Source organism: Phalacrocorax carbo, chromosome 31, assembly GCF_963921805.1.
Source record: "Phalacrocorax carbo chromosome 31, bPhaCar2.1, whole genome shotgun sequence".
NCBI classification, from domain to species: Eukaryota; Metazoa; Chordata; class Aves; order Suliformes; family Phalacrocoracidae; genus Phalacrocorax; species Phalacrocorax carbo.
In genome coordinates, this window is record NC_087543.1 from 351,171 (window position 1) to 377,991 (window position 26,821).

Below are 26,821 nucleotides of genomic sequence, written 5' to 3' on the forward strand. Positions count from 1 at the left end.
ACGTGTGTGCGCGCGCGCACCTGCCCACACGCGCGCGCGACGCGTGTCCAGAACACGCGCGCGTCTTCCCGTGTGCGCGACCCACCCGGGGCTGAGCGTGTGGGAACCCCCCGTGGCGTCACGTCCCCCCCACCGCCGGGTCTCTGCTTGGAGGAGGAGGGGGGGTCACACGGTGATGGTCATGGGGACCCCCATTTCCCTGCCCAAAGCTGCCCCGGGGGTGGGTCCCTGCCACCCCACCCCGCTTGCCCCCAATAAAGCGCCCTCGAGGCAGGAGCTGCTGCGGCCTCCAGGCTTTATTGGCTGCGTTCGGAGCTGTGCGAGGTGGGGGGGGGGCGGGAGGGAGGTGGCACTGCCACGTCAACACGTGTCAGCCCACATCTGTCAGCCTTGACCCATGTGGACTCACGGTGACCTGCGTGGACACACGATGACTTGTCTTGGCCCGCGTTGATTCGCCTTGGCTTGTGTTGGCTCATCTCGGCCCACATTGACTCATGTTGGCTTGTCTTGAACGAGTTTGACTTGTGTTGGTCTGCGTTGACTCACGTTGGCTTGTCTTGGCCCCCGTTGACTCGCGTTGGCCCGCGTTGACTCACGCTGACTCACGTTGACTGGTGTTGACCGGTGTTGACCTGCGCCGCCCCGTGCCGCCCGCCTCAGTTGCACTTGCAGTAGTAGCCCCTGATGGCGTCGTCCCAGCTGCTGAAGAGCCCCCGACGCACCTCCTGCAACCGCGGCACCGCGCCGCTCGTGAAACGCCGGCTCGCCCCCTTCTTGCCGGCCCGAGACCAGACAGTCAGCTCGCAGCGGGTGCCCACCACCAAGGAGGAGGTGCGGGCGGCCCAGCCGTGGGGCATGTAGGGGACGTCGGAGTTGGGGTCCACCACCAGGACGGGCCCCGCGCAGCACTCGTTGTAGTAGGGGCTGTTGTCGGCGTAGAGCTGGGCGCAGATGCGGGTGCCGTTGACCGTGCGCAGCGCGGAGGGGGCCGGGCACTGCGCCTCGGCCCCCGCCAGCACCGCCGCCGCCAGCACCGCCACCACCAGCGCCGCCATCGCCCGCCCCCCCGCTGCCCCCGCCGCTGCCCAGATATACCCGGGCCCAAGGACGGGGTGGGGGGGTGGGGGGTGGGGATCCAGGCGTCCAGGCCCCCCGAGGTGTGTAGCCCCACCCCGGGAAAGGACGCAGGTGCCCAGGCCTGGGACCCCCACCCCTGGGAAGGGACCCAGATGCCCAGGCCCCACCCCCAGGACCTCCGTCCTCCTCCTCCTCCCCCCTGGGAAGGGACCCGGGTGTCGGTGTCAGGCCACCCCCCGCCGGGACCTCCCGCCTGGGAGGGGACCCAGGTGTTGGGGACCTCCACCCCGCCCCCCTGGGAAGGGGCCCAGGTGTCCTGGCCCCCTCCCACCCCTGTGGCCTCGGCCGTGGCCTTGGGGACACTGAGGCGGGGGGGGGGCAAGGCCAGGCTGGGGGCCCGGGTCCCCCGTATGCAAATGAGGGGCGGTAATTAGCCGGGGGGACCGAGTGAGCAGAGGCTCGGGGGGGTGATGGGGGGCGACCCCCGCCCCTTATTTGCATATTAATGAGCCCAGGGCCACGCCCTTGCCATGGCGCCGTTGGGGGGGGGGCGGCCGGCGGTCTCCTGGCAACTGCATCCCCGTATCCCGGCAACCGTGTCCCGGCAACCGCGTGGGGGTTAATTACCTCGTCCCTCATTAGCATAGCCCCGCCCCCGCCCCTCAGCCAATGGCACCTCGCTTATTAGCATACTAATGGCCTCATTTGCATGCAGGGAGCTACCTCTTCTGGGGGTGGTGGGGTTCTCGAGGGTCTCGTACGAGGCTGGGGCTCCCTAGACCCCCTACCGGAACCCCCGTCAGACAGAGGGGACACACACACCCCACCCCCGAGGCAGAGAGGACCCCCCCGGACCCCCCCCCACAGACAGAGCGGCTCCCCCTCCTCTTCACACACAAAAGGTTTAATCGCCCCGGGCGGGGGGGGCACAGGTTTTTAATGTAAAAACTTGTGTTAAACACTGCAGCGGGCCGGGGGGGGGCCCGGGGGGGCGGCTGGTGGGGGGCAGGTAGGGCTGGGGGGAGAACTGGGGGAGTTAAGGGGCAAATAAGGGGTTGATGGGGCGAGGGGGGGGTTAAAGGGGCAAACGGGGCTGGGGGGGGTGATGGGGGGGCAAGGGGCAAGTGGGGGGGCCGGGGGGGCCGACCCCCGCGGGGTTATCCAGACCAGCCAGATAGGAGGCCCCGGGCCGAGGCGGGGGGACGGGGGGGGGACGGGGGGAGGGGTCGGGGGGACCCAGGCATCCGGGCCCCCCCCGGGAGGGTTTGGGGGGGGGGGGGGGGGGGGCTGCGGTTCTCGTGTCATCTGTGCAGACATGTCAGTGGCGTGTGCGGGGCCCCCCCGCCGCCGGCCCGGCCGAAGGCACCGCGGCGGGGGGCAGGCCGGGGGCACCCACGCGTGTCGGGGCGCCCACGCGTGTCGGGGCACACGCCTGTCAGGGCACGCACAAGTCCCAGGGTGCGCATCCCCCGTCGGGGTGCCCCACGCGCGTCGGGGTGCCCCACGCAGAACCCGGGGGCGCCCACGCACGTCCCAGGGGTGCCCACGCGGGTGCCACGGGGGGCAGGTAGATACCGGGTTGCATACGGGTGCCCCGGTGGGGGGCACATGGATACCGATGGGGGGGCGGGGGGGGGGGGGGCACGCGGGTGCCCGGGGAGGCACGTGGGTGCACACGGGGACCTCGAGGGGCACCCGGGGGTGCGTGCGGGCACCCAACGGCACCCACAAGCACCCGGGGGGGGAGGGGGCTCGCAGCCACCCAGGGGTGCCGGGGCTGCATCCCACCAGCCATGGCTGCGTACGGGCACCCGTGGGTGCACCAGGCACCCAGCGGTGCACAGGAGCACCCGAGGCTGCGTTCAGGAACCCAGGAGCACCCAAGGGTGCGTTCAGGCACCCGGGGGTGCGCAGGGATGCCGGGGACCCGCTGGGGCTGCCTCCGAGCACCCACGGGTGCTGCCGCCCCCCGCCCCCCCTAGACGGTGCTCTCGAGCATCCAGTGGGTGCTGCCGAAGGAGGGGCGCAGGGTGGGGGCCGCGTCGGGCAGGTCGAGGCGCGGCAGCGAGCCATGGCGCCGAGTCCGTGCGCGCCGCGGGTAGCTGTGGCTGGGGAAGAGCCCCCGCGCCCCCCCTCCGGCAGCACCCATGGGTGCCGGGGGCGGGAGGGCCGGGGGCGGCGGCGGCGGCGGCGGCTCCGGCTCCGGGGGTCTGTGGGTGCCGTTGGTCTGAGAGCAGACGCTGGCGACGGCGGCGGGGGGACGGCGGGCGGCCGCCGCCTTGTAGCGGGCGGTGAGGATGAGGATGAAGACGAGGACGGAGGTGGCGATGGCGGCACCGATGACGATGATGACGGTGCCCCCCAAAAAATGGGGTCGGGGGAGGGCGGCGCAGCCGGGGGCCCCCCCGGCCGTGGCGAAGCGGACGCAGCCGAGGGCGCGGGCGGTGGGCAGCGCCGTCGCCCCCTCGGCGTAGAGCGCCGAGACGCAGAGGTCGTACTCGCGCCCCGCCGCCAGGTCCCGCAGCACGAAGCTCCGGCTGGAGGGCGGCAGCAGCCTGGGGGGGCACGGAGCGGGTTGGGGGGCGGGGGGCGACGCGGGGGGCACGGGCGGGCAAGGCCGCGCCGCTCCACGTGCTGCCGGGCGATGCCGCGGGGTGCCACGAGGTGCCACGCTGCGCCGTGCGATGCCCCGCGGCCCCACGCGATGCCCCGCGGCCCCGTGCGATGCCCCACGGCACCGTGCGATGCTCTGCAGCCCCACACGATGCCCCACAGCCATGTGCTATGCCCCACGGCCCCGTGCGATGCCCCACAGCCATGTGCTATGCCCTGCAGCCCCACACAATGCCCCATGGCACCATGCAATGCCCCACGGCACCGTGCAATGCCCCACAGCCGTGTGCTATGCCCTACAACCCCATGCGATGCCCCACGGCCCCGTGCGATGCCCCACGGCCCCGTGCGATGCCCCACGGCCCCGTGCAATGCCCCACGGCCCCGTGCGATGCCCTACAACCCCGTGCAATGCCCTACAACCCCGTGCGATGCCCCACGGCCCCGTGCGATGCCCCACGGCCCTGTGCGATGCCAGGCAACGTCCCAGGCTGCTGTGCAAAGCCCTGCAGCACCACCCAGCCCCACAACGTCCCTGTGCCCCTCTGCAGCCAGGCACAATGTGAGGAAATGTACCCGAACCCCGCACCCTGCAGCCCCCCAGGACCCCTCACAGACCCTCAGAGCACCACAGAGGCCCCGACACCCCTCACAGACCCCCCCAGAGGCCCCAAGGACCCCCCCGAGCCCCCCAGGATCCCTCACAGACCTCCAGAGCCCCCCAGGACCCCTCAGAGCCCCTCAGAGACACCAAGGACTCATCACAGACCCTCAGACCCCCCAGGACACCCCAGAGCCCCTCAGAGATGCCCCCCAGGACCCCTCACAGACTGCCAGAGCACCACAGAGCCCCCCAACACCCCTCACAGACCTCCAGAGGCCCCTAGGACCCCCCAGAGCCCCACAGGACCCCTCACAGACCTCCAGAGGCCCCTAGGACCCCCCAGAGTCCCCCAGGATCCCCTCACAGACCCCCCAGAGCCCCCCAGGATCCCCTCACAGACCTCCAGAGTCCCCCAGGACCCCTCAGAGCTCCACAGAGCCCCCCAGGATCCCCTCACAGAGCCCACAGAGCCCCCCAGGATCCCCTCACAGACCTCCAGAGTCCCCCAGGACCCCTCAGAGCTCCTCAGAGCCCCCCAGGACCCCTCACAGACCCCCCAGAGCCCTCCAGGATCCCCTCACAGACCCCCCAGAGCCCCCCAGGATCCCCTCACAGACCTCGAGTCCCCCAGGACCCCTCAGAGCTCCTCAGAGCCCCCCAGGATCCCCTCACAGACCCCCCAGAGCCCCCCAGGATCCCCTCACAGACCTCCAGAGTCCCCCAGGACCCCTCAGAGCCCCCCAGGACCCCTCACAGACCCCCCAGAGCCCCCCAGGATCCCCTCACAGACCCCCCAGAGCCCCCCAGGATCCCCTCACAGACCTCCAGAGTCCCCCAGGACCCCTCAGAGCTCCTCAGAGCCCCCCAGGATCCCCTCACAGACCCCCCAGAGCCCCCCAGGATCCCCTCACAGACCTCGAGTCCCCCAGGACCCCTCAGAGCTCCTCAGAGCCCCCCAGGATCCCCTCACAGACCCCCCAGAGCCCCCCAGGATCCCCTCACAGACCTCCAGAGTCCCCCAGGACCCCTCAGAGCCCCCCAGGACCCCTCACAGACCCCCCAGAGCCCCCCAGGATCCCCTCACAGACCCCCCAGAGCCCCCCAGGATCCCCTCACAGACCTCCAGAGTCCCCCAGGACCCCTCAGAGCTCCTCAGAGCCCCCCAGGATCCCCTCACAGACCCCCCAGAGCCCCCCAGGATCCCCTCACAGACCTCCAGAGTCCCCCAGGACCCCTCAGAGCTCCTCAGAGCCCCCCAGGACCCCTCACAGACCCCCCAGAGCCCCCCAGGATCCCCTCACAGACCCCTCAGAGCCCCCCCTGAGCCCCGGCAGCCCCCCGCGGGCACCCACCTGTAGACGAGGGAGTCGTCGAGGGAGCTGTTGTACTGGATCTGGAACATGCGGATGCCGGGGACGTGGCGCTGGGGCAGCCAGCGGATGCGCGCCGAGGAGGCCGTCAGCTCGGCCGCCACGATGCGCCGCTCGCCCGCCGCCCGCGACTCGTTGCCACCGGCGCGGGCCATGTCGGAAGGGCCGGGCCCGGCTTCGGCGTCGCCGTCCCCGTCGCTGCGGGGGACGGGCAGCGGCAGGACGGCCACCTGCACCCGGGCGGCCGCCTCGCCGGCGGCGTTGGAGGCGACGCAGGTGAAGGCGCCGTGGTCGCGGAGCGTGGCCACCCGCAGCTCCAGGGAGCCGTCGGGGCGGACGGCGCGGCGCGACCCGTTCTGCACCAACCGCCCGTCGGGGCCCAACCAATGCAGCGCCGGCGGCGGGTCGCCGGCGGCGGCGCAACCCAACCGTAAGGGTTGGCCTTCCAACACGGCGGCGGGGTCGGCGGCCGCCCCGGCGATGGCCGGCGCCCGGCACGCCAGCTCCTCCTCCGGCACGGCCCAGAGCAGGCGGCCGGCGAGCGGCGGCGGCGAGGCGCAGCTCTCCAACCGGCCCGGCCGCGCCAAGCGGCGCAGCCAGAGCAGCTCGCAGTTGCAATGCAAAGGGTTCCCTCCCGCCGCCAAACTGGGGCCCGGCGGTCCCGGCACCGGCGGCAGCGCCCGTAAGCGGTTGGCGGTGAGGTCCAGCCGCGCCAAGCGGGGTAACCGCGCCACCGCCCCGGCGGGGACCCGCTCCAGGAGGTTGTGATCCAAGGTGAGGGTGGCCAAACTGGCCATGCCGGCCACCGCCTCCCACGGCAAGGCCGGCAAGTTGTTGTGGGAGAGATCGAGGTCCTCCACCGTGGCGGCGAAGGCGGCGAAGGCGGCGGGCTCGATGGCGGCCAGCTGGTTGTTGGCCAAGATGAGGTGGCGGAGGCTGGCCAGGCCCCGCAGCTGCGCCCCGCTCAGCGCCGGCAGCCGGTTGCCGTCCAGGTGGAGGGCGCGGAGGGCGCGGAGGTCGGCGAAGGCGCCGGGCGCCAGCCGGCGCAGCCCGTTGCGGGAGAGCGTGAGGTGGACGAGGCTGCTCATGTTGGCGAAGTCGGCGCGTCCCACGGCGCCGATGAAGTTGTCGGCCAGACGCAGCTCCACGGCGGCGCGGTCCAGGGTGGGGGGCACGGCCAGGAGGCCGGTGCGGGCGCAGAGCAGGGTGGGGTTGGGGGCGGCCGCCGGGCAGAGGCAGCGGGGGGGGCAGCGGTGGGACCCCGCCACCGCCCCCAGCATCACCAGGGGCACCAGCAGCTTCGCCATCCTCCGCCGGCCCCGGCGGCGCCTGCGGGGGGGGGGGGGGGGGGGGGGGGAGGGGGGGGAACGGGACACAGGGTCAGGCCGGGGGGGCGGGATCGGGCCCATGGGCGGGATCGGGCCCAGGGGGGTGGGATCGTGCTGGGGGAGGGGGCAGGATCCGGGCCCGGGGCAGGGCTGGATCGATGCGGCGGGGGGATTCCCCCTGCCGGTCCCCTGGGAGCAATGAGATCCCGTGTGATCCCATGAGATCCCGGGAGATCCCGTGTTATTCCGTGTGATCCCATGAGATCCCGGGAGACCCCATGTTATTCCGTGTGTCCCATGAGATCCAGGGAGATCCCATGTGATCCCATGAGATCCAGGGAGATCCCGTGTTATTCCGTGTGTCCCATGAGATCCAGGGAGATCCCATGTGATCCCATGAGATCCAGGGAGACCCCGTGTTATTCCGTGTGTCCCGGGAGATCCAGGGAGATCCCATGTGATCCCATGAGATCCAGGGAGACCCCGTGTTATTCCATGTGATCCTATGTGACCCATGAGGTCCCGTGTGATCCCACCTGTCCCATGTGATCCCGTGTGTCCCATGTGATCCAGGGAGATCCCGTGTGATCCCGTGTGGTCCCTTACGTCCCATGAGATCCACAGAGATCCCATGTGATGCCTCGTGATCCCATGTGCCCCATCAGATCCCATGTGATCCTGTGTGTCCCTGCGTGATCCCAGTGATCCCATTCAATCCAGGGAGATCCCATTTGATTCCATGTGATCCGACGTGCCCCGTGAGATCCCCATGTAGCCCCATGTGTCCCATGAGATCCAGGGAGATCCTGTGTGATTCCACGTGATCCCATGTGCCCCACAAAATACCGTGTGATCCCACGTGCCCCATGAGATCCCGTGTGATCCCACAAGATCCCGTGTGATCCCGTGTGATCCCGTGTGCCCCATGAGATCCCGTGTGATCCCGTGTGACCCCGTGTGATCCCGTGTGACCCCGTGTGATCCCGTGTGATCCTGTTACCTCCTCTCAGGGCTCCATGTCGGTCCCGTCCGGGCGTTGCCGCGGGGCCTGTGGGGACAGGGGATGGGCCAGTACGGACCAGTACCCACCAGTACGGACCAGTTCGGCTGTGTACAGCTGCACACAGCCCAGTACAGCCCAGTACAGCCCAGTACAGCCCAGCAAAGTTACAGTACAAACCAGTCTAGGCCAATACAGCCCAGTATCGCCTGATAATAGCCCATATGGCCCGTTACAGTCTAATAAGGCCCAGCACAGCCCAGTATGGCCCAGTACGGCCCAGTAGGAGCCAATGCAGGCTGCACAGCCCAGCGTGGACCAGTACAAGCCAGTATATCCCAGTAAGGACCAGTACAACCCAGTATGGGCCAGCATAGCCCAGTATGGCCAAGGACGGCCCAGCATGGCCCAGTAAGGTCCGGAACAGCCCAGCACAGCCCAGTATAGGCCAGTATAAGCCAGGACAGCCCAGGACAGCCCAGTAGAACACAATACGGGACAGTATGGATCAGTATGGTCCAGACCAGACCAGTATGGACCAGTACAAGCCAGTACAAACCAACACAGCCCAGTATATCCCAGTATGTATGAGCAGTACAGTCCAGTATGGCTCAGCACAGCCCAGTACAGGCCAGTATGGCTCAGCACAGCCCAGTACAGGCCAGCACGGCCCAGTACAGACCAATGTGGCCCAGTATGTCCCAGTACAGGACTGCATGGTCCAGTACGGCCCAGTACAAACCAGTATGGGACAGCCCAGCACAGTATGGCCCAGTAGAGACCAATATGGGACTGCACAGCCCATTATGGACCAGTACAGATCCTTATGGGACCACACAGCCCAGTACAGACCAGTACAGGACTCCACAGCCCAGTATGGCCCAGTAAAGACCAGTACAAGACCGCAAAGCTCAGCACAGACCCAGCACAGACCTGTACAGGACGGCACAGCCCAGTATGGCCCAGTACAGTCCAGTACGGGACTGCACAACCCAGTACAGACCCAGTACAGCCCCAGTACAGGACTGCACAGCCCAGTATGGCCCAGTACAGACCAGTATAAGACCGCACAGCCCAGCACAGGCCCAGCACAGACCCAGTACGGGCCAGTGCAGCACTGCACAGCCCAGTACGGCCCAGTACAGACCCAGTACAGACCCCGTACAGAACTGCACAGCCCAGTATGGCCCAGTACAGACCCAGTACAGGACTGCACAGCCCAGTATGGCCCAGTACAGACCCAGTACAGACCCCGTACAGAACTGCACAGCCCAGTACAGCCCAGTACAGACCCAGTACAGACCCCGTACAGAACTGCACAGCCCAGTATGGCCCAGTACAGACCCAGTACAGGACTGCACAGCCCAGTACAGCCCAGCACAGACCCAGTACAGACCCCGTACAGGACTGCACAGCCCAGTACAGCCCAGTACAGACCCATACAGGACTGCACAGCCCAGTACAGCCCAGCACAGACCCAGTACAGACCCCGTACAGAACTGCACAGCCCAGTACAGGCCAGTACAGACCCCGTACAGAACTGCACAGCCCAGTATGGCCCAGTACAGACCCAGTACAGGACTGCACAGCCCAGTATGGCCCAGTACAGCACTGCACAGCCCAGTACAGGCCCAGTACAGACCCAGTACAGACCCATACAGGACTGCACAGCCCAGTATGGCCCAGTACAGACCCAGTACAGACCCATACAGGACTGCACAGCCCAGTATGGCCCAGTACAGACCCAGTACAGACCCAGTACAGGACTGCACAGCCCAGTATGGCCCAGTACAGACCCAGTACAGACCCTGTACAGAACTGCACAGCCCAGTATGGCCCAGTACAGACCCAGTACAGACCCAGTACAGGACTGCACAGCCCAGTATGGCCCAGTACAGGCCAGTACAGACCCAGTACAGACCCCGTACAGAACTGCACAGCCCAGTATGGCCCAGTACAGACCCAGTACAGGCCAGTACAGGACTGCACAGCCCAGTATGGCCCAGTACAGACCCAGTACAGACCCAGTACAGGACTGCACAGCCCAGTATGGCCCAGTAAAGACCCAGTACAGACCCAGTACAGACCCCGTACAGAACTGCACAGCCCAGTATGGCCCAGTACAGCGCCAGTACAGGAGAGCACAACCCAGGGACCGCCCCCCGGTGCACCCCACCGGTAACCACCCCCCACCCTCCGGTAACCACCCCTCCGGTGCCCCCCCCGGAACCGCCCCCCCGTACCCCGGCCCCCGGTATCCGCCCCCCCCCCCCCCCGCCGAAGCCCCCCGGTACCTGGGGGGGGCTCAGCCCACGGACGCTCCCATCACGGCTCCGAGCCCGGCACCGGCCCGGGGCGGGGGGGGGGCACCGGGCCCGGTCAGGCCTCGCCCCGCCGGGGGGCCATGGGCGGTGGGAGGGAGCACAGGGAACGGGGGTGGGGGGGGACCGGGACCGGTTGTAGCGGGGTTGGGGAGGGGCGATGGGGTGGGGGGATGCCGGTACCGGGGTGGGGGAGCGCCGGGATGCTGGGGTGGGGATACCGGGATGCCGGGATGGAGGCACCGGGATGCCGGGGGCGGGTACTGGGATGCCGGGGGGGGGGTACCGGGATGCCGGGGGGGGGGGCACCGGGATGCCGGGGGCGGGCACCGGGACGCCGGCCCGGGCTGATGGCGGCGGGGCGCGTGCGGCGCGGGGGGGCGGCCCCGGGATGGCGGCGGGGCGGCCCCGGTGCGGGTGGCGGTGCCGGTGCAGCCCCGGTCCCGCCGGCACAGGCCGCCGCCGCCGCTCGGAGCCGCAGAGCCGCCGGGGCGGGGCGGGGCGGGGCGGGGTGGGGCGGGGCGGGGCGGGGCCGGCGGGCGGGCCCACCGACCCACGGACGGGCCCACCGACCCGCGGACGGACCCACCGACCCGCGGACGGACCCACGGAGGGGCGGGACGGGCTCTGCTGCCCCGCACCGGCGGGGCCGGGAGACACCGGTCCCTCTGTCCGTCGGCCCCTGTCCACGTCCGTCTGTCTGCCCCCAGCCCTCGGCCCTCCCTCCCTCCGTCTGTCTGTCCTTCCCTCCCTCCCTCTCTCCCTCCCTCCCTCCCTCCTTCCATCCCTCCGTCTGTCTGTCCATCCCTCCATCACGTCCTCCATCCCTCCCTCCGCCTGTCTGTCCCTCCCTCCCCCCCTCCCTCTGTCTGTCTGTCCTTCCGGCCCTCCCTCCATCCCTCCCTCCACCTGTCTATCCTTCCCTCCCTCCATCTGTCTGTCCTTCCCTCCCTCCATCCCTCCCTCTGTCTGTCTGTCCTTCCTGCCCTCCCTCCATCTATCCATCCCTTCATTCCTCTTTCTGTCCATCCCTCCTTCCCTCCCTCCGTCTGTCCATATCTCCCTCCGTCCGTCCCTCTGTCCCTCTGTCCCTCTCCCTGTCCCCTGGGAGCACACGTGCACCAGAGGCCAGGGACGCGCTGGGGCACGGGGGATGCGCGGCCGGAGCCGTTGGGGACAGCAGGCACGGGCTGGAGGAGACGGGGTGCTGGGGACACTGGGGACACGGGGGGACATGGGCTGGGGACACTGGGGACACGGACTGGGGACACTGGGGACATGGGCTGGGGACACTGGGGACACTGGGGGATGTTGGGGAACATGGGCTGGGGACACTGGGGACACTGGACAGATGGGCTGGGCACACTGGGGGACACTGGGGACACTGGGGACATGAGCTGGGGACACTGGGAACACTGGGGATGTTGGGGGACATGGGCTGGGGACACTGGGGGACATGGGCTGGGGACCCACTGGGGGAACTGAGGAACACTGGAAACACTGGGGGCCCACTAGGGACGCTGGAGGCACACTGGGGGCACTGAGGGACACACTGGGGGCACTGGGACACACTGGGGCACACTGAGGACATACTGGGGGACACTGGTGGCACTGGGGGACATGGGCTGGAGACACTGGGGCCACACTGGGGGACGCTGGGGGACACAAGCTGGGGCCACTGGGGCCACGCTGGAGACACTGGGGGATACTGAGGGCACTGGGGACACACTGGGGGACACCAGGAGCACTGGGGACGCACTGGGGACCAGGGCCATGCACCCTGCGCTTGGGGCCCCCGAGTCACGGCCCCACAGCCCCGCCCATAGGCCACGCCCACGCCCCACCCTAAAGGTCCCACCTCCTCAAGCCCCGCCCCTACGGGGCAGGATGAATCCGGGGGCGTGGCCCAAGAGATGGGGCGTGGTCTAGGTCCAGAGATGGGTGTGTGCTGTTAGAGGGCGTGGTCTCGGAGGGACGTGGCGGGAGGGGGCGTGGCCGGCGCAAAGGGGCGTGGCCGCGCTGCGGCGCTTGCCTCCTCCCCGTCCCACGCGATGCCGCGCGGCCCGCCCCCGCGCTCCCATTGGCAGCGCTGCGGTCCAATAGCGAGCCGGGACAGAGACGCCAGAGGCGGACAACTCGCCGCCGGAAGCGGCGGTCCCACCCTGCTGCCCTCTCATTGGCTGCGGCTTTGCGGGTGGCGGAAGGGGCGGGGCGCGGCGGCGGGGGCATGCGCAGTGGCGCCGTGACGCACCCTGCGTGCTGTGCGCGCTGACGTTGCGCGGCGGCGACGGGCGCCTCCGAGTGCGGCGGCGGCGGCGGCGGTGAGTTGGGGGGGGAGGGGCGACCCCGGGCCCCGCCGCGCCCCGCCGCGCCCCGCCGCGCCCCCGCGCCCCGCCCCGCGCCCCGCCCCGCGCCCCGCCCCAGCCCCGACCCCCCGGCCCCGACCCCCCGGCCCCTCCCCGCGGCCGCCGGGCCTGGGCCGCCCCCGGCGCGGCCTCCCCGGCCGGGCCCTGACCAGCACACCCCCATCCCGCCCCGTACCGGCACCACCCGCCCGCCCTGCCCCGGCGCCCCCGCCCCGCCCCGGTGCCCCCGCCCCGGCCCGGCCCCTCTGCTCTCCCCGGCGGCGCCCCGCGCCCGGCTGTGGCCGCTCCGCCCGCCGGGAGGGCGCCGAAGGGCCCGGGGATACCCCCGCGCCCGGGCGCGCCGCCCCGCTGGCTGCTCCCCGTCCGCTCGTCCGCTCCCCTCCGCCGGGGCGTCGGGCCGGGCCCCGGGCGGGCGATGCGGCGGGTTCCGCGCTCCTCCCGGCGGAGGCCGTGTCTCCGCGGACGGGGCAGGGGGTCCCATCCTCGGGGCTCGGGACGGGGGGCGGGGCTCCCGGGGGTCCTGGCTGCGCTGGCGGGGCTGAACCGGCACCCTGAGGCGCTCCCGGTGCTGGGGGGCGTGTGCCCGTCCCCGCCGGGTGGGGGGCTCCCCGCGGAGGGTCCCTGGCCCTGACGCTGCCCCGTCTCCTCTCTCTCTCCGCAGGGATCAGTGGGCCTCTCCCGCGGGAACGCAGCCGGGGGGCCCGGCCTGAGCCGTCCGGGCCTCGTGCCCCCCCCCCATGCCCGCCCTGGCCCGGGGGGGCACTGACTCCTCATCCAGGCCCCGCAGGGGCCCCCACTGCGGCCGCCGCATCGCCGCCATGTGAGGGGGGGGGGCACGGCTGGGCCCCGCGTCTCCCCCTCCCCACCGCCCTCAGCCCCCCCGGCACCGCCATGATGTTCCGGGATCAGGTGGGGATCGTGGCGGGGTGGTTCAAGGGCTGGAATGAGTGTGAGCAGACGGTGGCCCTGCTCTCGCTGCTGAAGCGTGTCACCCGCACGCAGGCCCGCTTCCTCCAGCTCTGCCTCGAGCACTCGCTGGCCGACTGCACCGACATCCACCTCCTCGAGGCCGAGGCCAACAGTGCTGGTGAGGCACGGTGGTGGGGTTCCCCGGGTGGATGGGGGCTCTGTGGTGACCCTTGGGGTTTCTGGGCTGGGCAGGTGGGCTCTGCAGGGAGCCCAGGAACTCCCCAGATGGACGGGTGGGTTCCCTGGTTGGGTAGGTGGGCTCTGCAGGGACCCGTGGGGCTCCCTGGGTGGATGGATGGGCTCCCTGGGTGGGCAGGTGGGCTCCCTGGGGACCCTGCGGAGCCCCCAAGGGCTCTCACCACATGTGGTGGGTCTCTGTCCATCATCCCCCCCCAGGGGCTCCCCATGTGGTCCTGGGTGCCCTGTGGAAGCTTTACAGAGACCCCAAAAGCAGCCTGGGTGCCTGGCAGGGCTCCCTGCCTCAGCCTGGGGTAACCCCTTTGTCCCCAGGTACCTCTGGGGTCCCTTCCTGCAGTCCTGGGGAGGTGGGGGGTTCTCCCTGTGTGTTCCTGGACGGCTGCGGGGGCTCATGGGGCTCCCGTCTTCCTTAGGGAAAACTGAGGGAGTTTGTCCCCAATTTTAACCCCCTATGTTTGCCCCTGGCGAGTTTTGCTCCCCCATTTCCAGCCCAAAGCGGCGTGGTTTAGCTCCATTGCCCCCAAAATCCTCCCCCACATCCCAACGAGGCGATTACACGTGGGACGCAGCCTCATCCCCTCCTCGGTGCATCCCCCCGGGCGGTGCGGTGGCACCGACACCCCCCTCACCGCTTTCCCACCCCGCAGCCGCCATCAGCCAGTGGCCGCAGGAGCCGGCAGAGGCGGCGGTGGCCCTGCTCCTGGCCCACCTCCCGCTCCTGCAGCCGGGGAACGCTGCCGCCAAGGCCGAGTACATGAAGCGGCTGCAGAAGATCCTGGCATACGCCATTGAGAGCAACCGCTGCGTGGAGGAGAGCCGGCAGCTCCTCTCCTACGCCCTCATCCACCCCGCCACCACCCTGGACGACCGCAGCGCCTTGGCCCTCTGGCTGGGCCACCTGGAGGAGCGTTTGGCCGGCGGCAGCGGCCCCCCGGCGCGACCCCCCCGCCCCGACGCCCCTCGACGGCCGCAACCTCCCCACGAGTGGCCTGAGCACGCAGCCCCCGAGCTGGGGCCGGCCTGGCCCGAGGCGGCGCCCCGGGAGAACGGGCACCCGCCCTTCCACCCCCCCGCCAGCGGCAACGGCCTGGGGGGAGCGGGTGAGTGGGGCCCAGGGGGGTGGGAAGGGGCCCGGGGGTGACACTGATGGCTGAGGAGTGACTTGGGGGGGGGGGGGGGGGGCAGGGAGGGGTCCGGAGGGGGCTGAGGAGGGACCGTGGGGGGACGGTAAGGGTTGGGGAGGTGTTGGAGGGACATTAAGTGCTGAAGAAGGACTTGGAGAGGTCGGGGGGAGACATCTTGGTGTCTGGGGAGGGGATCTGGGGGGCTGGGGGGGGGCATGGGGGCGCTGATGGGGTTGGGGGGAAGACAGGTAGGGGGCATAGGGACCTGGGGGAGACATTAAGGTCTGAGGGGGGGACCGGGGGGGCACATTAAGGGTCTGGAGGGGGACCCAGGTGGCCGCAGAGGACTTGGGCTGGGGGAGGGTCGTGCGGAGGGGATCCTGGCGTCTGGGCACCCCCTGACCCCCTGCTCCCCACAGCTCTGCCCTGCCAGCTGCACCCCAGCCCGCTGAAGCGCTCCCTCTCGCTGGTGCCCGGCAGCCCCCAGGGAGGGGGGGGCGAGTGGCCAGGGGGTGGTGACGAGCCCGCTGTCCCCGTCCCCCCCCGCCCCCCATTCGGGGACCACGCGCCCCTCTCGCCCCAGAGCAGCGTGGCCTCCTCGGGCAGCGAGCAGACTGAGGAGCCGGCCGGAGGCCGCAACACCTTCCAGGAGGACGGCAGCGGCATGAAAGGTGGGGGACAGGGCAGACGTGGGTGGCGCCGGGGGGGGGGGGGCCGTGGGGACCCACCACCTCACGGCTGCCACCGTGTTCCCCCCCCAAAGATGTCCCCTCCTGGCTGAAGAGCCTGCGGCTGCACAAGTACGCGGCGCTCTTCTCCCAAATGACGTACGAGGAGATGATGACTCTGACGGAGCATCACCTCGAGTCGCAGGTGAGACGGCAGGGTCCCCTGGTGTCCCCTGCTCCCTGTCCCTGCCACCCGTGGATGAGGGGACGACCCCCCATCCCGCCTGTCCCTCCCTTGTCCCCACAGAACGTCACCAAGGGTGCGCGGCACAAGATCGCCCTGAGCATCCAGAAGCTGCGGGAGCGGCAGAGTGTCCTCAGGGCGCTGGAGAAGGTGGGCCCGGGGGTGGCCCTGGGGTCCCCAGGGGTGGATGGGGTGGCCCTGGGGTCCCCAGGGGTGGATGGCGTGGCCCTGGGGTCCCCAGGGGTGGATGGCGTGGCCCTGGGGTCCCCAGGGGTGGATGGAGTGGCCCTGGGGTCCCCGCAGGTGGAGTGGGGTGGCCCTGGTCCCTTTCTGCATCCTGAGGGCCGGCACCCTTGCCCCCTCATGTCCCCAGGGGTGGCACAGGCTGTCCCTAGAGCTGGGGGGGGATGTCCCCTGATCCCCCCCCAAGGTCCCCATGTCCCCCGCCCTGTCCTACGTGTCCCTGGTCCCCCGCAGGACATCCTGGAGGGGGGCAACCTGTGGACGGCACTGCAGGAGCTCCAGCAGATCATGGTGACCCCCATCAAGGCCTTCCGGCCCCCCCCGGCTGCCCCCCCCTCCAATGGCACCCCCGATGGGGCCCCCCCGGGGGCTGCCGACGCCTTCACCCCCCACCCAACCGCCGACGCCGAAGCCCCCGCCGCCCCTGTCCCCGACGGGGACATCCCGGGGCAGTTCACCCGTGTCATGGGCAAAGGTGAGACACCCACTTTTTTTTTGGGGGGGGGGGGGGGGGGGGGGGGGGGGAGGTCCTGGGGTGCTGAGGGAGGGGTATCAGGGTGCTGGGCGGGGGGCTCAGGGTGCCCGGACGCCTGGGCTCCTCCCTGACCCCCCCCTCAGTGTGCACCCAGCTGCTGGTGTCGCGGCCGGACGAGGAGAACATCACCAGTTACCTCCAGCTCCTCGAGAAGTGCCTGAGCCACGAGGTAGGGCAGGGACTGGGGGGGACTGGGGGGGCTGCAGGGCCGTGTGTCCCCTGCTGACGCCCCCCACCCCCCCGTGTTTGTGTCCCCCCAGGCGTTCACGGAGACGCAGAAGAAGAGGCTCCTCTCCTGGAAGCAGCAGGTCCTGAAGCTGCTCCGCACCTTCCCCAAGAAGGTGCCGCTCGACAGCCAGGGCTATCGGCCCGCCAAGGGGTAGGTGGGGGTCTGGGGAGGGCCCGGGGGGTCTCCGGCACCCCCAGTCACACCCTGCACCTGTTTCCTCTTGGGGCTCTTTGCTCCCCCCAGGGGCCTGATTTCCCCCACTGTGCCCAACTTCTGCTCCCCCCCCCCCCCCCAGTTTGGCAGGGTGTGAGGGGGTCTCAGCCTCGCGCAGGGCACCCTCCTGCCCCAGTTTGTCCCATTGCCCCCCTGCCGAAGGGTTGGGGTGCCTCATTTTCCCCCGGGGGGGACTCTGGGTGACCTGCAGGGGATCTGGGGGGTGCCAGTACCACCCTGATCCCCGCTGTGTCCTCCCCCAGCTGGGCCTTCGGCTCCAACTCGCTCCCCATAGCTGGCTCTGTGGGGGGGGCGGGGGGGCGGCGGGGGCAGCGCCCCTTCGCGTTGCCCCCCCGCCCGCTGCCCCCTGCCCGCCTGGGGCTGCTGGGGCCTGCTGGGGGGGCCCCTGCCCCCCGGCCCCCCCTCGGTGGACCCCCCCTCGGCGCCCAGGGACGCCAGGTGGGTCACAGGGATGGATGTGGGCTCCTTTGGGGGTTCTGGGGGTCTGTGGGGATTTGGGGAGGGTCGGGGCATGGGTGGGGCGGATGCTGGGGTCCTACGGGATTTGGGGGGGGTTCATACGCTGGGATCCCTGGGGATATGGAGGTGGGGGGGTGGGGGGCAGAAGTTGGGGTCCCCGGGTATTGGGAGGGGTCCTATGGTTGTGGGGGGCAGATGAGATGTGGGGGTCCTTGGGCATTGGGGGGGATCCTGGGGGTTGAGGGGGGCAGGTGTGGGGGTCCCTGGGCATTGGGGGGGATCCTGGGGGTTGGGGGGGCGGGTGTCGGATCCCTGCGCTTTGGGGGGGATCCTGGGGGTTGGGGGGGCGGGTGTGGGGGTCCTTGGCATTGGGGGGGATCCTGGGGGTTGGGGGGGCAGGTGTGGGGGTCCCTGGGCATTGGGGGGGCAGGTGTGGGGGTCCTTGGGGACTGGGGGGGGCTGCTGTTTGTTGGGGTGTCTGGGTGAACTTGGGGGGTGCTGTTTTGGGGGGGCAGACGCTGGGATCCTTTGGGGCTACTCCTTCACCCTGGGATCCCCATGGGGGGAAATGGGGGTCCCAGATCCTGGGGGTCTTATTTTGGGGGGACCCTCCTGGATGCCGGCACCCCCCCGTAACAAAGACCCTGTCGCCCCCCCCCCCAGAGCCTGTGGTTCGGCAGTGGGGGGGCCGGGGGCTCCCCGGGGAGCCGCAGCGCGGTGCAGCGCACCCACTCGCTGCCCGTCCACACCTCGCCCCAGGCCCTGCTCGCCTTCCCCCAGGGTAGGTATGGGGGGCCGGGACCCCCCCAGGAGGGTCTGGGGGGGTCTGGGAGGGGGGGACAGGGTGCCTGGGGCCCCCCCCCCTCACCCTGAGTGTCGCCCCAGAGTGTCCCCTCCCCGGCACTGACCTGGAGATCAACCCCACGCTGGAGTCGCTGTGCCTGAGCATGACGGAGCACGCGCTGGGCGGTGAGGGGGGCGCGGGGGGACTTGGGGGGCACATGGGGGGGCACGGGGATATGGGGGGGCACGGGGGTAACACGGGGGGCACAGGGGCGCGGGGGGGCACAGGGGTGTGGGGATGACACGGGGGGACATGGGGCGGGGGGTGCCCGGAGATACGGCGGGGCGGGGCACAAAGGCACAGGGACACCGTGGGGGGACACGGTGCCCCCCCTGACACCGGCCCCCCCAACCCCCCCGCAGATGGCACAGACAAGACCTCCACCATCTGATGGCGCCGCCCCCCTCCCCAAATCGGGGGGGCCACACCCTTAACACCCCCTCTGCCGGGGGGGCACCCCCTCCATGACCAGTCACCCCCACCGGCCCCCCCCCGCGGGGGGGTACCCTAAAATAAGTGGGGGGTGCGGTTTAACCCCCCTGTCCCCCCTCCCCCAGGCCGGGGGGAGGGGCACCGGGACCCCCGCGAGGGAGGGGCTCCTGAGGCTGATGACCTCGCTTGGGGGGGGGGGAGGGGGCGGGGGGCCGCGATGACACTACAGGGGCTGCGCACGGGGGCGGGGCTCTCCCGGCCCCTCTTTATTTTGGGGGGGATGGAGGGGGGTGGGGAGGGATTTGTTGTGTTTTCACCATTTTTAATAATCCCCGAATCCTGGGTTTTTGTTGGGTTTTTCTCTGTGTTTTTTTTTTTTCCACTTTATTATTATATTATTATTATTAATATTATTTTCGGTTTTAGCCCCCCGGGGGGGGGGGTGTCACCCTGTCCACCCCCAGGGGGGGCACACCCCAAATTTAGGTACATGTTGACACCCCCCGGGGTGGGGGAACGCCCCGGGACCCCCCTCCCCGTCGGTACAGGCCCCCCCCCCCTTTGTACACGTAGCGCCGCGGCCCTTCAAGATAGAAACGTTATTTTAGATACATTTTATTATGAATAACTTTTGTTATGACTATGGCTGGTAACCATGACTACGTTAATAAAGAGAAAAAAAACAAACCCAAGTGGACCCAAAGTGCTTTTTTTTGCCCCAAAATGGGGACGGGGGCGATGGGTCCAGGTTCAACCTCACTATGAGCTGCTGGAGAATCCCCCCGTCAGTCGCTGGAGGAGTCGGAGGCGTCGCTGGCGCTCTCTTCCTCTTCCTCCTCATCCTCCTCCTCTGAGGCCTCACTGGGGCTGAGGCGGGGGCTGCGGGGGGGACCCCCCTCGCTTCCCCCCGCCTCCGATTCTTCCTCCTCCTCCTCTTCTTCCTCTTCCTCATCGTTGTCGCTACCGAAGATCTCCTCCTGGTCACGAGCGGCCCGGGCGGCATCGCTGCCAGCCCGCCGGCCCCCTCTGCCTTCCTCATCCTCCTCTTCATCTTCGGCCTCATCCTCCTCCTCGCTGCGGGCCGAACCTCCCTGCTCGCTGCTGCTCCCGGAGCCTTCGGCCTCCTCCTCCTCGCCGCTCCCCCCGCCCTCGCTCTCGCTGCCCTTTTCACGCTCTTCATCTAGAAGGGAGGGGGAGAGATTGGGGGGGGCCCCACGCTGTACCGCCGGCCCCAGGGGGGTACAGCCCCCCCCCAGACCCAGGACCCCCCCCAACCTGATCCGGCCGCCTCCTTCTCAGCCTCCATCTCCTCCTCCTCCTCTTCCTCGGGCTCGTGGTTCTCCAGCTGCGCCCGCCGTGCTTCCTTGGTGGGGGTGGGCAAGGGGGTGTGTCAGCAGGACACCGGGGTCCCCGCATGCCCCGGGGTGGGCAGGAGAAGGGGGTGGGGGGTCCCCAATACCCCCCCCCCCCCGCAGCTGTACCTGGGCCTCCAGCTCCTTCTCGTTCATGTCGCGGTGTTTCACCACCAGCACCGCGTTGGTGCCCGACTGCACCCCCGCCCGGGCCCGCCGCTTGCTCAGCCGCACCCTGGGGGGGGGAACTGGGGGGTCAGGCACCCCGGGAGCCCCCCAGGGCCCTCCCAACTCCCCAGGACCCCCCACCCCGATCCCTCCTGCCTCCCAGGGAACCCCCCCAGACTGCTCCTGCCTCCCAGGAAACACCCCTAGACTTCTCCTGACCCTTCCCAACCCCCAGTGAACCCCCCACTCCCCTGTGAACCCCCATGACCCCAGAGACACCCCCCCCCACCCCCAGATCCCCTGTGAACCCCCAGGAACCCACCCTAGACCCCCTGCAACACCCACCCCCCCACTGTCCTGGCAGGTGGTGGGGGGCTCAAGCACCCCTTAGGACCCCTCCCACCAACCCCAGCAGGACCCTCCCGGCACCACCGGCTCCCCCACCCCCCGCCCAGGGACCTCCAAAGAGCCCCCAGGGAAGGGGAACACCCCCCCGTGCCCCCTTTATTTGAAGGGGGGGGGCCGCCCAGCGCCTCCCAGTGCCCCCACCAGCCCCACCTGGTCTCCAGCTCGTTGTAGTAGACGCCGTCGCCCTCACGGAAGATGAAGAAGTAATTCTCCTCGTAGCCCTTGCTGGCCTTGTTCTTCACGTTCCAGTTGTACTCCCGGGCGATCTTGTAGTCGTATCTGGGCGGGGGGGAGGGCACCGGGGGGTGGGGGGGGGCTGGGAAGACCCTCCCCCTCCCAAATCCCCCCCACACACCTGCCAAAGCAGCCCCCCAAAACCTAATGGGCTCTGCCAGGCCCTCAGATTGTCCTCCACAGAGCCGGGGGATCCCTGCAACCGGCTCCCCGTGGCCCCCCCTCAAGCTATACGAGACCCTCTGAGCTATGCGGGCCCCCCACCCAGCTATATAGGACTCCCTCGGATGTATAAGGCCCCCCCCCCCGGATGCAGAGGACCCCCCCATACACATCCTCGGGGGCGTAATCCATCTCCTCCTCCTGGTCTCGCTTTCGCTTGCGCAGCGTCTCCTCCACCGGCAAGAAATAGGCCACGAACTGGTTCCCCTCCTCGTCCATCATCCCCCTGTGGGCAGGAAGGGGTTAAAGGGGGTGCAGGGAGGGGAGGAGGCACCCCCCCGCCCCCCAAAATGTGCCCCCCCAGCACCTGATCATGGCCTGGGACATCATCTCCAGCGCAGCCGGGCCGCTCGTGTCCTTGGGCGCCGGGTCTGAGTCGAAGATGACTTGGGCGCAAGGGTTGATCCACATCTGGGGGGACAAAAAAGGGGGTGTTGGGGGCATAAAAAGGGGTGTTGGGGGGGCAACATGCCCACCCCCCAGACCTTGAACCACCGTTCTGCCCCCAAAACTGCCTACTGCCCTCCCAACTACCCCTGCAGGACAATGTCAGGGGGTGGGGGGGGATTTGGGGTGTAGCCCCCCCCTCATTGCGGGGTCCCCAACGTGTGCCCCCACCCTGCCGAGGGGGACCCCAAAGTGTCCCCCTTACCTTGAAGTCGGGGAAGACAGGCATGACCTCGACGGGGGTGACGCGGGGCTTGCTGTAATGCTGCGTGATCTGGGGGGGCAGAGGAAGGTGTCAGGGCTGTGCGTGCGACCCCAAAATCCCAGGGGGTCCCCAAATATCCCGGGGGGACCCCAAATATCCCGTCATCCGCCCCCTCACCGCTTTCTGGGCATCCTCGAAGGTTTTCTCAATGGCAGCGATCTGGCTGTCACGGTCTTTGTAGATCTCTTCCTCCGTGAACTGCTGCTTCACCGAGACGCCGATCCTGGCGGGGGGTGGGCACAGACACGGGGGGGTAAGGGGGGGGCAGGGGGCTGCATCCCCACACCAGGACCACCCCCCTGGACCCCCCTGGGACCCCCCAGACTCACTTGACCTCGGGTTTCTCGTTGGAGACGCCGTAGCGGTTGAACTCGGTGGAGATGTACTCGGTCTTGCGCATCCACGGCACCACCTTGGCGTGTTGCTGTGACCTGGGGGGGGTGGGTGTGGCGTGATGTGGGGGGCCCCCCGGGGTTTGGGGGTGCCGTGTGCCCCCCCCAGCCAGTTTAGGGGTGCTCCCCGCCCCCACCCCCCGCGTGTCATTACCTCTTTGAGCTTGTTGGTGCCTGGATCTCCTCCTCCAGCAGCTTCTCATCTGCCGGGTCCAGAAGCACTGTGGGTGTGTGGAAGGAAAAATTTAGCTTCCCCTCCCAATTTTGGGGTTCCCCTCCCACTGTTGGGGTCACCCCCAGTGTTGGGATCCCCCCCAATCTCCCCCCAACCCTTACTGGAAGCTCAGCCCCTTGGGGAGCTTCCAGGGTATCCCTCAGCCCTTGGGTGGATGTGCCGCCCTCCATGGGTACCCCCCTCAAATCTGGGCTCCCCCCCAAATTCGGGGTGTTCCCCCCAGCTTCGGGGTCCCCCTGGTGCCCCACCGCTGGGGTCGATGCGGTAGGTGTCAGGGTTGATGAGGTCGATGGTGACGCCCAGGTCGGGCTCTGTCAGCAGGTCGTGCTTGTGCTGCTTCTCCAGTGATGTTGCCTTGTACTGCACAAACCTGGGGGGGGGAGGAACGACACGTCCAGGCACCCCAAAAGGCCCCCCAAAAACCCCAACCCCCCCCAAACCACCCCAAAAAACCCCACTTCCTCCTAAAAGACCCCACAAAGCCCCAAAACACACCCCTCAAAAAACCCACCTCTGCCCAAACGCCCCACCAAACCAGGGGGGTTCAAAACACACCAGTCCCCCCCAAATCCCTCCCCCAGTGCTGAGTGAACCCCCAAAGTACGCCAGCCCCACCAAACGCCCCCACCCCCCCTTTGTGCTGTGGGAACCAGACGGGACCCCAGCCCCCCAAACCTCTCCCTGTCCCCCCATGCACTGCCCAAACCCAGGGGAAAGCCCCCAAAATGCCCCTGCTGCCCCGTTTTATGGTCCAAATTGGGGTACGGGGGGGGAGGGGCTACCCCCTGAGCCGCCCCTCCTCCCCCCGCCCCCCCGTACCGGTTCTGGTCGAAGGGGTACGTGATGAACTTGGGGTCGAAGGGGATGTCAGGGAGGCTGTTGCAGTACTTGACCCGACAGACCACACCCGACCTGGGGGGCCGGGGGTGTCAGGGGGCCCCTGAATACAGGGGGGCCCCCGAACACAGTGGGGTCGTGGGGCCCCAAAACACAGGGGGGACCCACAGGACTGGGGGGCAGCATAAGCCCCCCCAGGCTCTGCCCCCCACTCACCTCTCCGGCAACGTCCGGTGGGAGCTGGGCCTGTGGGGAGGGGGAGGGGAGCAGGGGGACCCTGGCGTGCGGGTGCCCCGCCCCCCCGGTGTGTGCTGTGACATCATCAGGGGACCCCAGCATCCAGGACCACCCCCACCCTCACTATGATGTCATGAGGCAATCCCCACCCCTGCACTATGATGTCATGAGAAGACCCAGGCACACAGACCCCCCAATCCTCACCATGTACACTATGACATCATGAGGGTACCCCAACACCCCGAGTCACCCCCTATGTTAGCTATGACGTCAGAAAGGGACCCAGGCTTACACCCGCCGCCCTCCCCCCTTGTGTGACGTCACGAGGGGAGCCCCCTCCCCTTCTGTGCGCTATGAGATCAGGATGTCACGCAGGTGCCTGGGACCCCCAAGCCCCCCACATGTTCTGTGACGCCATAAGAGGACCCCGTTGTCACGGACCCCCAACCCCCCACGTGCGTTATGACGTCAGGACAGCCAGGTTCACGCGCTCCCCGGGGGGAGTGACATCACGAGGGGACCCAGACGGCCCGGCTCCCCCCCCCCGACCCGCGGCCCCGCCTCCGCCCCGTGACGCCACGGCGCCCGCCATGACGCCAGGCCCGTGACGACGCCGCACCTGTGGCCCGGCTCCTCCCGCTGCGCCTGCGTCTGGATGGTGGGAGCCATGGTGGGGCCGGCCCCGGGCCCTCCGCAGGCACCGCGCGGGGCAGCTGCTTCCGGCCGGCGCCAGGACCCCCCACCCTGACGTCACTTCTCGGCGCGCGGGGCCGGACGGGAGCGGAAGCCAGGCGCGCGCCCGGGAAATGGCGGCGCCGCCGCAGCCGCCCCCGACGGGGTCGGGCGCGGGGCCGGGCCCGGGACCTCCCGCCGCCCCCGCGCCGCCGCCGGCTCTGCCCGCCGCCGCCGGGCCGGGTCCGGGTCAGCCGCCGGGTCCGGGGCAGGCCCCGGGGCCGCCGCTGCCGGCGCAGGTGGCGGCCGCGCAGGCGCAGGACTTCGACCCGGTGCAGCGGTTCCGCCTCCTCATCCCCCAGCTGAAAGAGAGCCTGCAGGTGGGCGGGGCCTGCCGCAGACACGGGGCGGGGCCTGCCGCCGGCGGGGGGGTGAGGCCTGACGCGGTGGACAGGCTATTCCCGGCATGGGGGCGTGGCTTACCGCCGGGAGAGGGCGGGGCTTGTCAGCGCCGGGGCGGGGTCTGCTACCGGGGAGGCGTGGTGTTGGGACGGGGCGGGGCCGGCACTGGCAGGGAGGGTCCCCCTGGGTGTTGGGGCTCCCTGTGCTGGTAATGGGGGTCCTGGGGGGGGGTCCCTGTCCCCATGCCCTTGTTTGGGGGGTCCTAGGGGGTCCTTGTGCTGGTAATGGGGGTCCTGTACCAATGTCCTTGTCTGGGGGGTCCCTGTGCTGGTAATGGGGGTCCTGGGGGGGGGGTCCCTGTCCCCATGCCCTTGTTTGGGGGGTCCTAGGGGGTCCTTGTGCTGGTAATGGGGGTCCTGTACCAATGTCCTTGTCTGGGGGGTCCCTGTGCTGGTAATGGGGGTCCTGGGGGGGGTCCCTGTCCCCATGCCCTTGTTTGGGGGGTCCTAGGGGGTCCTTGTGCTGGTAATGGGGGTCCTGGGCGGCTCCCTGCCCTAATGATTGAGGGTGGGGGTGGTGTCCCAGAGTGTCCCCCCCCAGTAAATGAGTCCCCACAACTGATGACAAGTGTGGGGCCGTGGTGGGAGCTGGGGGGGTCTGCATGTCCCGCCCTGATGCCCTTCCCCACCCCCCGCAGACCCTGATGAAAGTGGCAGCGCAGAACCTGGTGCAGAACTCCAGCATCGACAACGGGCAGTGAGTGACCATCCCCCAGTATGCCCCAGTGCCTTCCCAGTGCCCCACAGCTCCATCCCAGTACCCCACAATACCTTCCCAGTGCTCTCCAGTACCCCCCAATGCCTTCCCAGTTCCTCCCAGCGCCATCCCAGCACCCCCTGGTGCTCCTCCACTGCCTCCCATTCCCTGCTGCAGCCCCCCAGTCCCTTCCCAGTGTCCCCCAGACCACCCCCCCGGGGGGCAGCAGTGGCAGTGAGGGTGCTCCCCCCCCGCAGGAAGAGCGCCGACGGGGCCCTGCAGCGCTTCGACAAGAGCCTAGAGGAGTTTTACGCCCTCTGCGACCAGCTGGAGCTCTGCCTTGTGAGTGACCACCCCCGGGACCCCCCAGCATGGGCCCCACACCCCCAGTGGCATTGGTGTCTCCCTAAACCCCCACCCCTTGGCACTGCCATGCCCCTAGCCCCATCCCTGCCCCCCAAGTCTTCTCCCCCTGCTGTCATTCCCCCAGTGACCCCCCCACCCCCCCATGACACCCCCGGTGTGGTCCCCACACTCCCAGTGGCACTGGTGCCCCCCTAAACCCCCACCCCTTGGCACCACCACGCCCCCAGCCCCACTCTCACCCCCTCCCAATCTTGTCCCCTCTGCTGTTGCCCCCCTAAAGTGACCCCACCCCCATGTCCCTGTCCTTCCTGTAAACCCCCCAGTGTTGTCCCCACACTCCCAGTGGCACTGGTGCCCCCCTAAACCCCCACCCCTTGGCACCACCATGCCCCCATCCCCACCCCATTCCCACCCCCCAATCTTGTTCCCTTGGCTGTTCCCACCCCAGTGACCCCCCTGTGTCCCGCCCCCCACAGCGCCTGGCCCACGAGTGCCTCTCGCAGAGCTTTGACAGCGCCAAGCACGCCCCGGCCCTGGTGCCGGCGGCCCCCAAAGGCGAGGGGGGGGCAGGCGAGACCCTCCCCTACACCCAGTACCTGCCCCTCATCAAGGCCCAGATCGCCGGTGCCAAGGACATCCACAATGCCCTGCTGGAGGGGGCCAACAAGATCACGGGCAAGTTGCCCCCCCCGGGGGGGCCCTAAGTGTTTGGGGGGGACCCCTTGGGGGTCATGGACCCCCCCCCGAAGCCTCCCGTGGGGGGCTGAGGGCAGATATAAAGGGTTTTGGGAGGGCCTGAGCATGGATATGGGGGGCTGGGGTTTTGGGGGGCTGACACCCGCGGTGGGGGGGCCTGATGGGGTGGGGTGCGGGGGTGCTGGACCCCCCCCTCCCCGGGTTTGGAGGGAAAACATCTGTTTTTTGGTAAATAAAGTGGTTTTTCTCTGCTGTTGGCTCCTCTATGCCT

At 69.3% G+C, this 26,821-nt stretch overlaps 5 protein-coding genes across 6 annotated transcripts; 2 read left to right on the forward strand and 3 right to left on the reverse strand.

Moving 5' to 3' along the window:
- Positions 1-284: 284 nt before the first annotated feature.
- SYCN (syncollin) lies at positions 285-1,063 on the reverse strand. The gene is made up of 2 exons (XM_064437429.1): positions 610-1,063; positions 285-559 (listed from the first exon to the last, which is right to left on the reverse strand). The coding sequence occupies exon 1, from the start codon at positions 1,056-1,058 to the stop codon at positions 660-662; it is 399 nt and encodes a 132-aa protein (XP_064293499.1). The 5' UTR covers positions 1,059-1,063; the 3' UTR covers positions 285-559; positions 610-659.
- A 911-nt stretch (positions 1,064-1,974) lies between these two features.
- LRFN1 (leucine rich repeat and fibronectin type III domain containing 1) lies at positions 1,975-11,024 on the reverse strand. The gene is made up of 4 exons (XM_064437354.1): positions 10,290-11,024; positions 7,996-8,043; positions 5,650-6,996; positions 1,975-3,635 (listed from the first exon to the last, which is right to left on the reverse strand). Exons 3-4 carry the CDS (start codon positions 6,972-6,974, stop codon positions 3,059-3,061), a joined length of 1,902 nt encoding a protein of 633 aa, XP_064293424.1. The 5' UTR covers positions 6,975-6,996; positions 7,996-8,043; positions 10,290-11,024; the 3' UTR covers positions 1,975-3,058.
- Positions 11,025-12,534: 1,510 nt separating this feature from the next.
- On the forward strand, positions 12,535-19,553 carry SAMD4B (sterile alpha motif domain containing 4B). Of its 2 annotated transcripts, XM_064437402.1 has the most exons (13): positions 12,535-12,637; positions 13,344-13,769; positions 14,497-14,949; positions 15,393-15,644; positions 15,737-15,846; positions 15,949-16,035; positions 16,363-16,603; positions 16,747-16,832; positions 16,924-17,042; positions 17,369-17,564; positions 18,249-18,366; positions 18,471-18,554; positions 18,792-19,553. In XM_064437402.1, exons 2-13 carry the CDS (start codon positions 13,574-13,576, stop codon positions 18,818-18,820), a joined length of 1,971 nt encoding a protein of 656 aa, XP_064293472.1. In that variant the 5' UTR covers positions 12,535-12,637; positions 13,344-13,573; the 3' UTR covers positions 18,821-19,553. The 2 variants fall into 2 exon arrangements, with proteins under 2 accessions (XP_064293472.1, XP_064293473.1); XM_064437403.1 differs by lacking the exon at positions 18,249-18,366.
- PAF1 (PAF1 homolog, Paf1/RNA polymerase II complex component) lies at positions 19,461-24,467 on the reverse strand. Its single transcript, XM_064437404.1, has 14 exons — positions 24,278-24,467; positions 23,638-23,667; positions 23,404-23,496; positions 22,833-22,954; positions 22,504-22,570; positions 22,287-22,388; positions 22,075-22,180; positions 21,898-21,966; positions 21,553-21,656; positions 21,355-21,471; positions 20,940-21,068; positions 20,343-20,448; positions 20,137-20,224; positions 19,461-20,041 (listed from the first exon to the last, which is right to left on the reverse strand). Exons 1-14 carry the CDS (start codon positions 24,325-24,327, stop codon positions 19,647-19,649), a joined length of 1,578 nt encoding a protein of 525 aa, XP_064293474.1. The 5' UTR covers positions 24,328-24,467; the 3' UTR covers positions 19,461-19,646.
- On the forward strand, positions 24,412-26,688 carry MED29 (mediator complex subunit 29). The gene is made up of 4 exons (XM_064437405.1): positions 24,412-24,710; positions 25,430-25,488; positions 25,746-25,830; positions 26,331-26,688. Exons 1-4 carry the CDS (start codon positions 24,465-24,467, stop codon positions 26,556-26,558), a joined length of 618 nt encoding a protein of 205 aa, XP_064293475.1. The 5' UTR covers positions 24,412-24,464; the 3' UTR covers positions 26,559-26,688.
- Positions 26,689-26,821: the final 133 nt, after the last annotated feature.

What these genes read in the sequence shown, in the direction of transcription:
- MED29 (XM_064437405.1), top strand. Translation starts at nt 24,465, where the DNA reads ATGGCGGCGCCGCCGCAGCCGCCCCCGACGGGGTCGGGCGCGGGGCCG. An exon ending in TCCAGCATCGACAACGGGCA is followed by an intron (nt 25,489 to 25,745) that starts GTGAGTGACCAT and finishes CCCCCCCCGCAG; the next exon opens with GAAGAGCGCCGACGGGGCCC. An exon ending in ACCAGCTGGAGCTCTGCCTT is followed by an intron (nt 25,831 to 26,330) that starts GTGAGTGACCAC and finishes CGCCCCCCACAG; the next exon opens with CGCCTGGCCCACGAGTGCCT.
- SAMD4B (XM_064437402.1), top strand. Translation starts at nt 13,574, where the DNA reads ATGATGTTCCGGGATCAGGTGGGGATCGTGGCGGGGTGGTTCAAGGGC. An exon ending in GGCCGAGGCCAACAGTGCTG is followed by an intron (nt 13,770 to 14,496) that starts GTGAGGCACGGT and finishes CCCACCCCGCAG; the next exon opens with CCGCCATCAGCCAGTGGCCG. An exon ending in TCCTCAGGGCGCTGGAGAAG is followed by an intron (nt 16,036 to 16,362) that starts GTGGGCCCGGGG and finishes GGTCCCCCGCAG; the next exon opens with GACATCCTGGAGGGGGGCAA.
- SYCN (XM_064437429.1), bottom strand. Translation starts at nt 1,058, where the DNA reads ATGGCGGCGCTGGTGGTGGCGGTGCTGGCGGCGGCGGTGCTGGCGGGG.
- LRFN1 (XM_064437354.1), bottom strand. Translation starts at nt 6,974, where the DNA reads ATGGCGAAGCTGCTGGTGCCCCTGGTGATGCTGGGGGCGGTGGCGGGG. An exon ending in GACGACTCCCTCGTCTACAG is followed by an intron (nt 3,636 to 5,649) that starts GTGGGTGCCCGC and finishes GTGCCCCCCCAG; the next exon opens with GCTGCTGCCGCCCTCCAGCC.
- PAF1 (XM_064437404.1), bottom strand. Translation starts at nt 24,327, where the DNA reads ATGGCTCCCACCATCCAGACGCAGGCGCAGCGGGAGGAGCCGGGCCAC. An exon ending in CTGTCTTCCCCGACTTCAAG is followed by an intron (nt 21,657 to 21,897) that starts GTAAGGGGGACA and finishes TTGTCCCCCCAG; the next exon opens with ATGTGGATCAACCCTTGCGC. An exon ending in GATTACGCCCCCGAGGATGT is followed by an intron (nt 21,069 to 21,354) that starts GTATGGGGGGGT and finishes CCCCCCGCCCAG; the next exon opens with ATACGACTACAAGATCGCCC.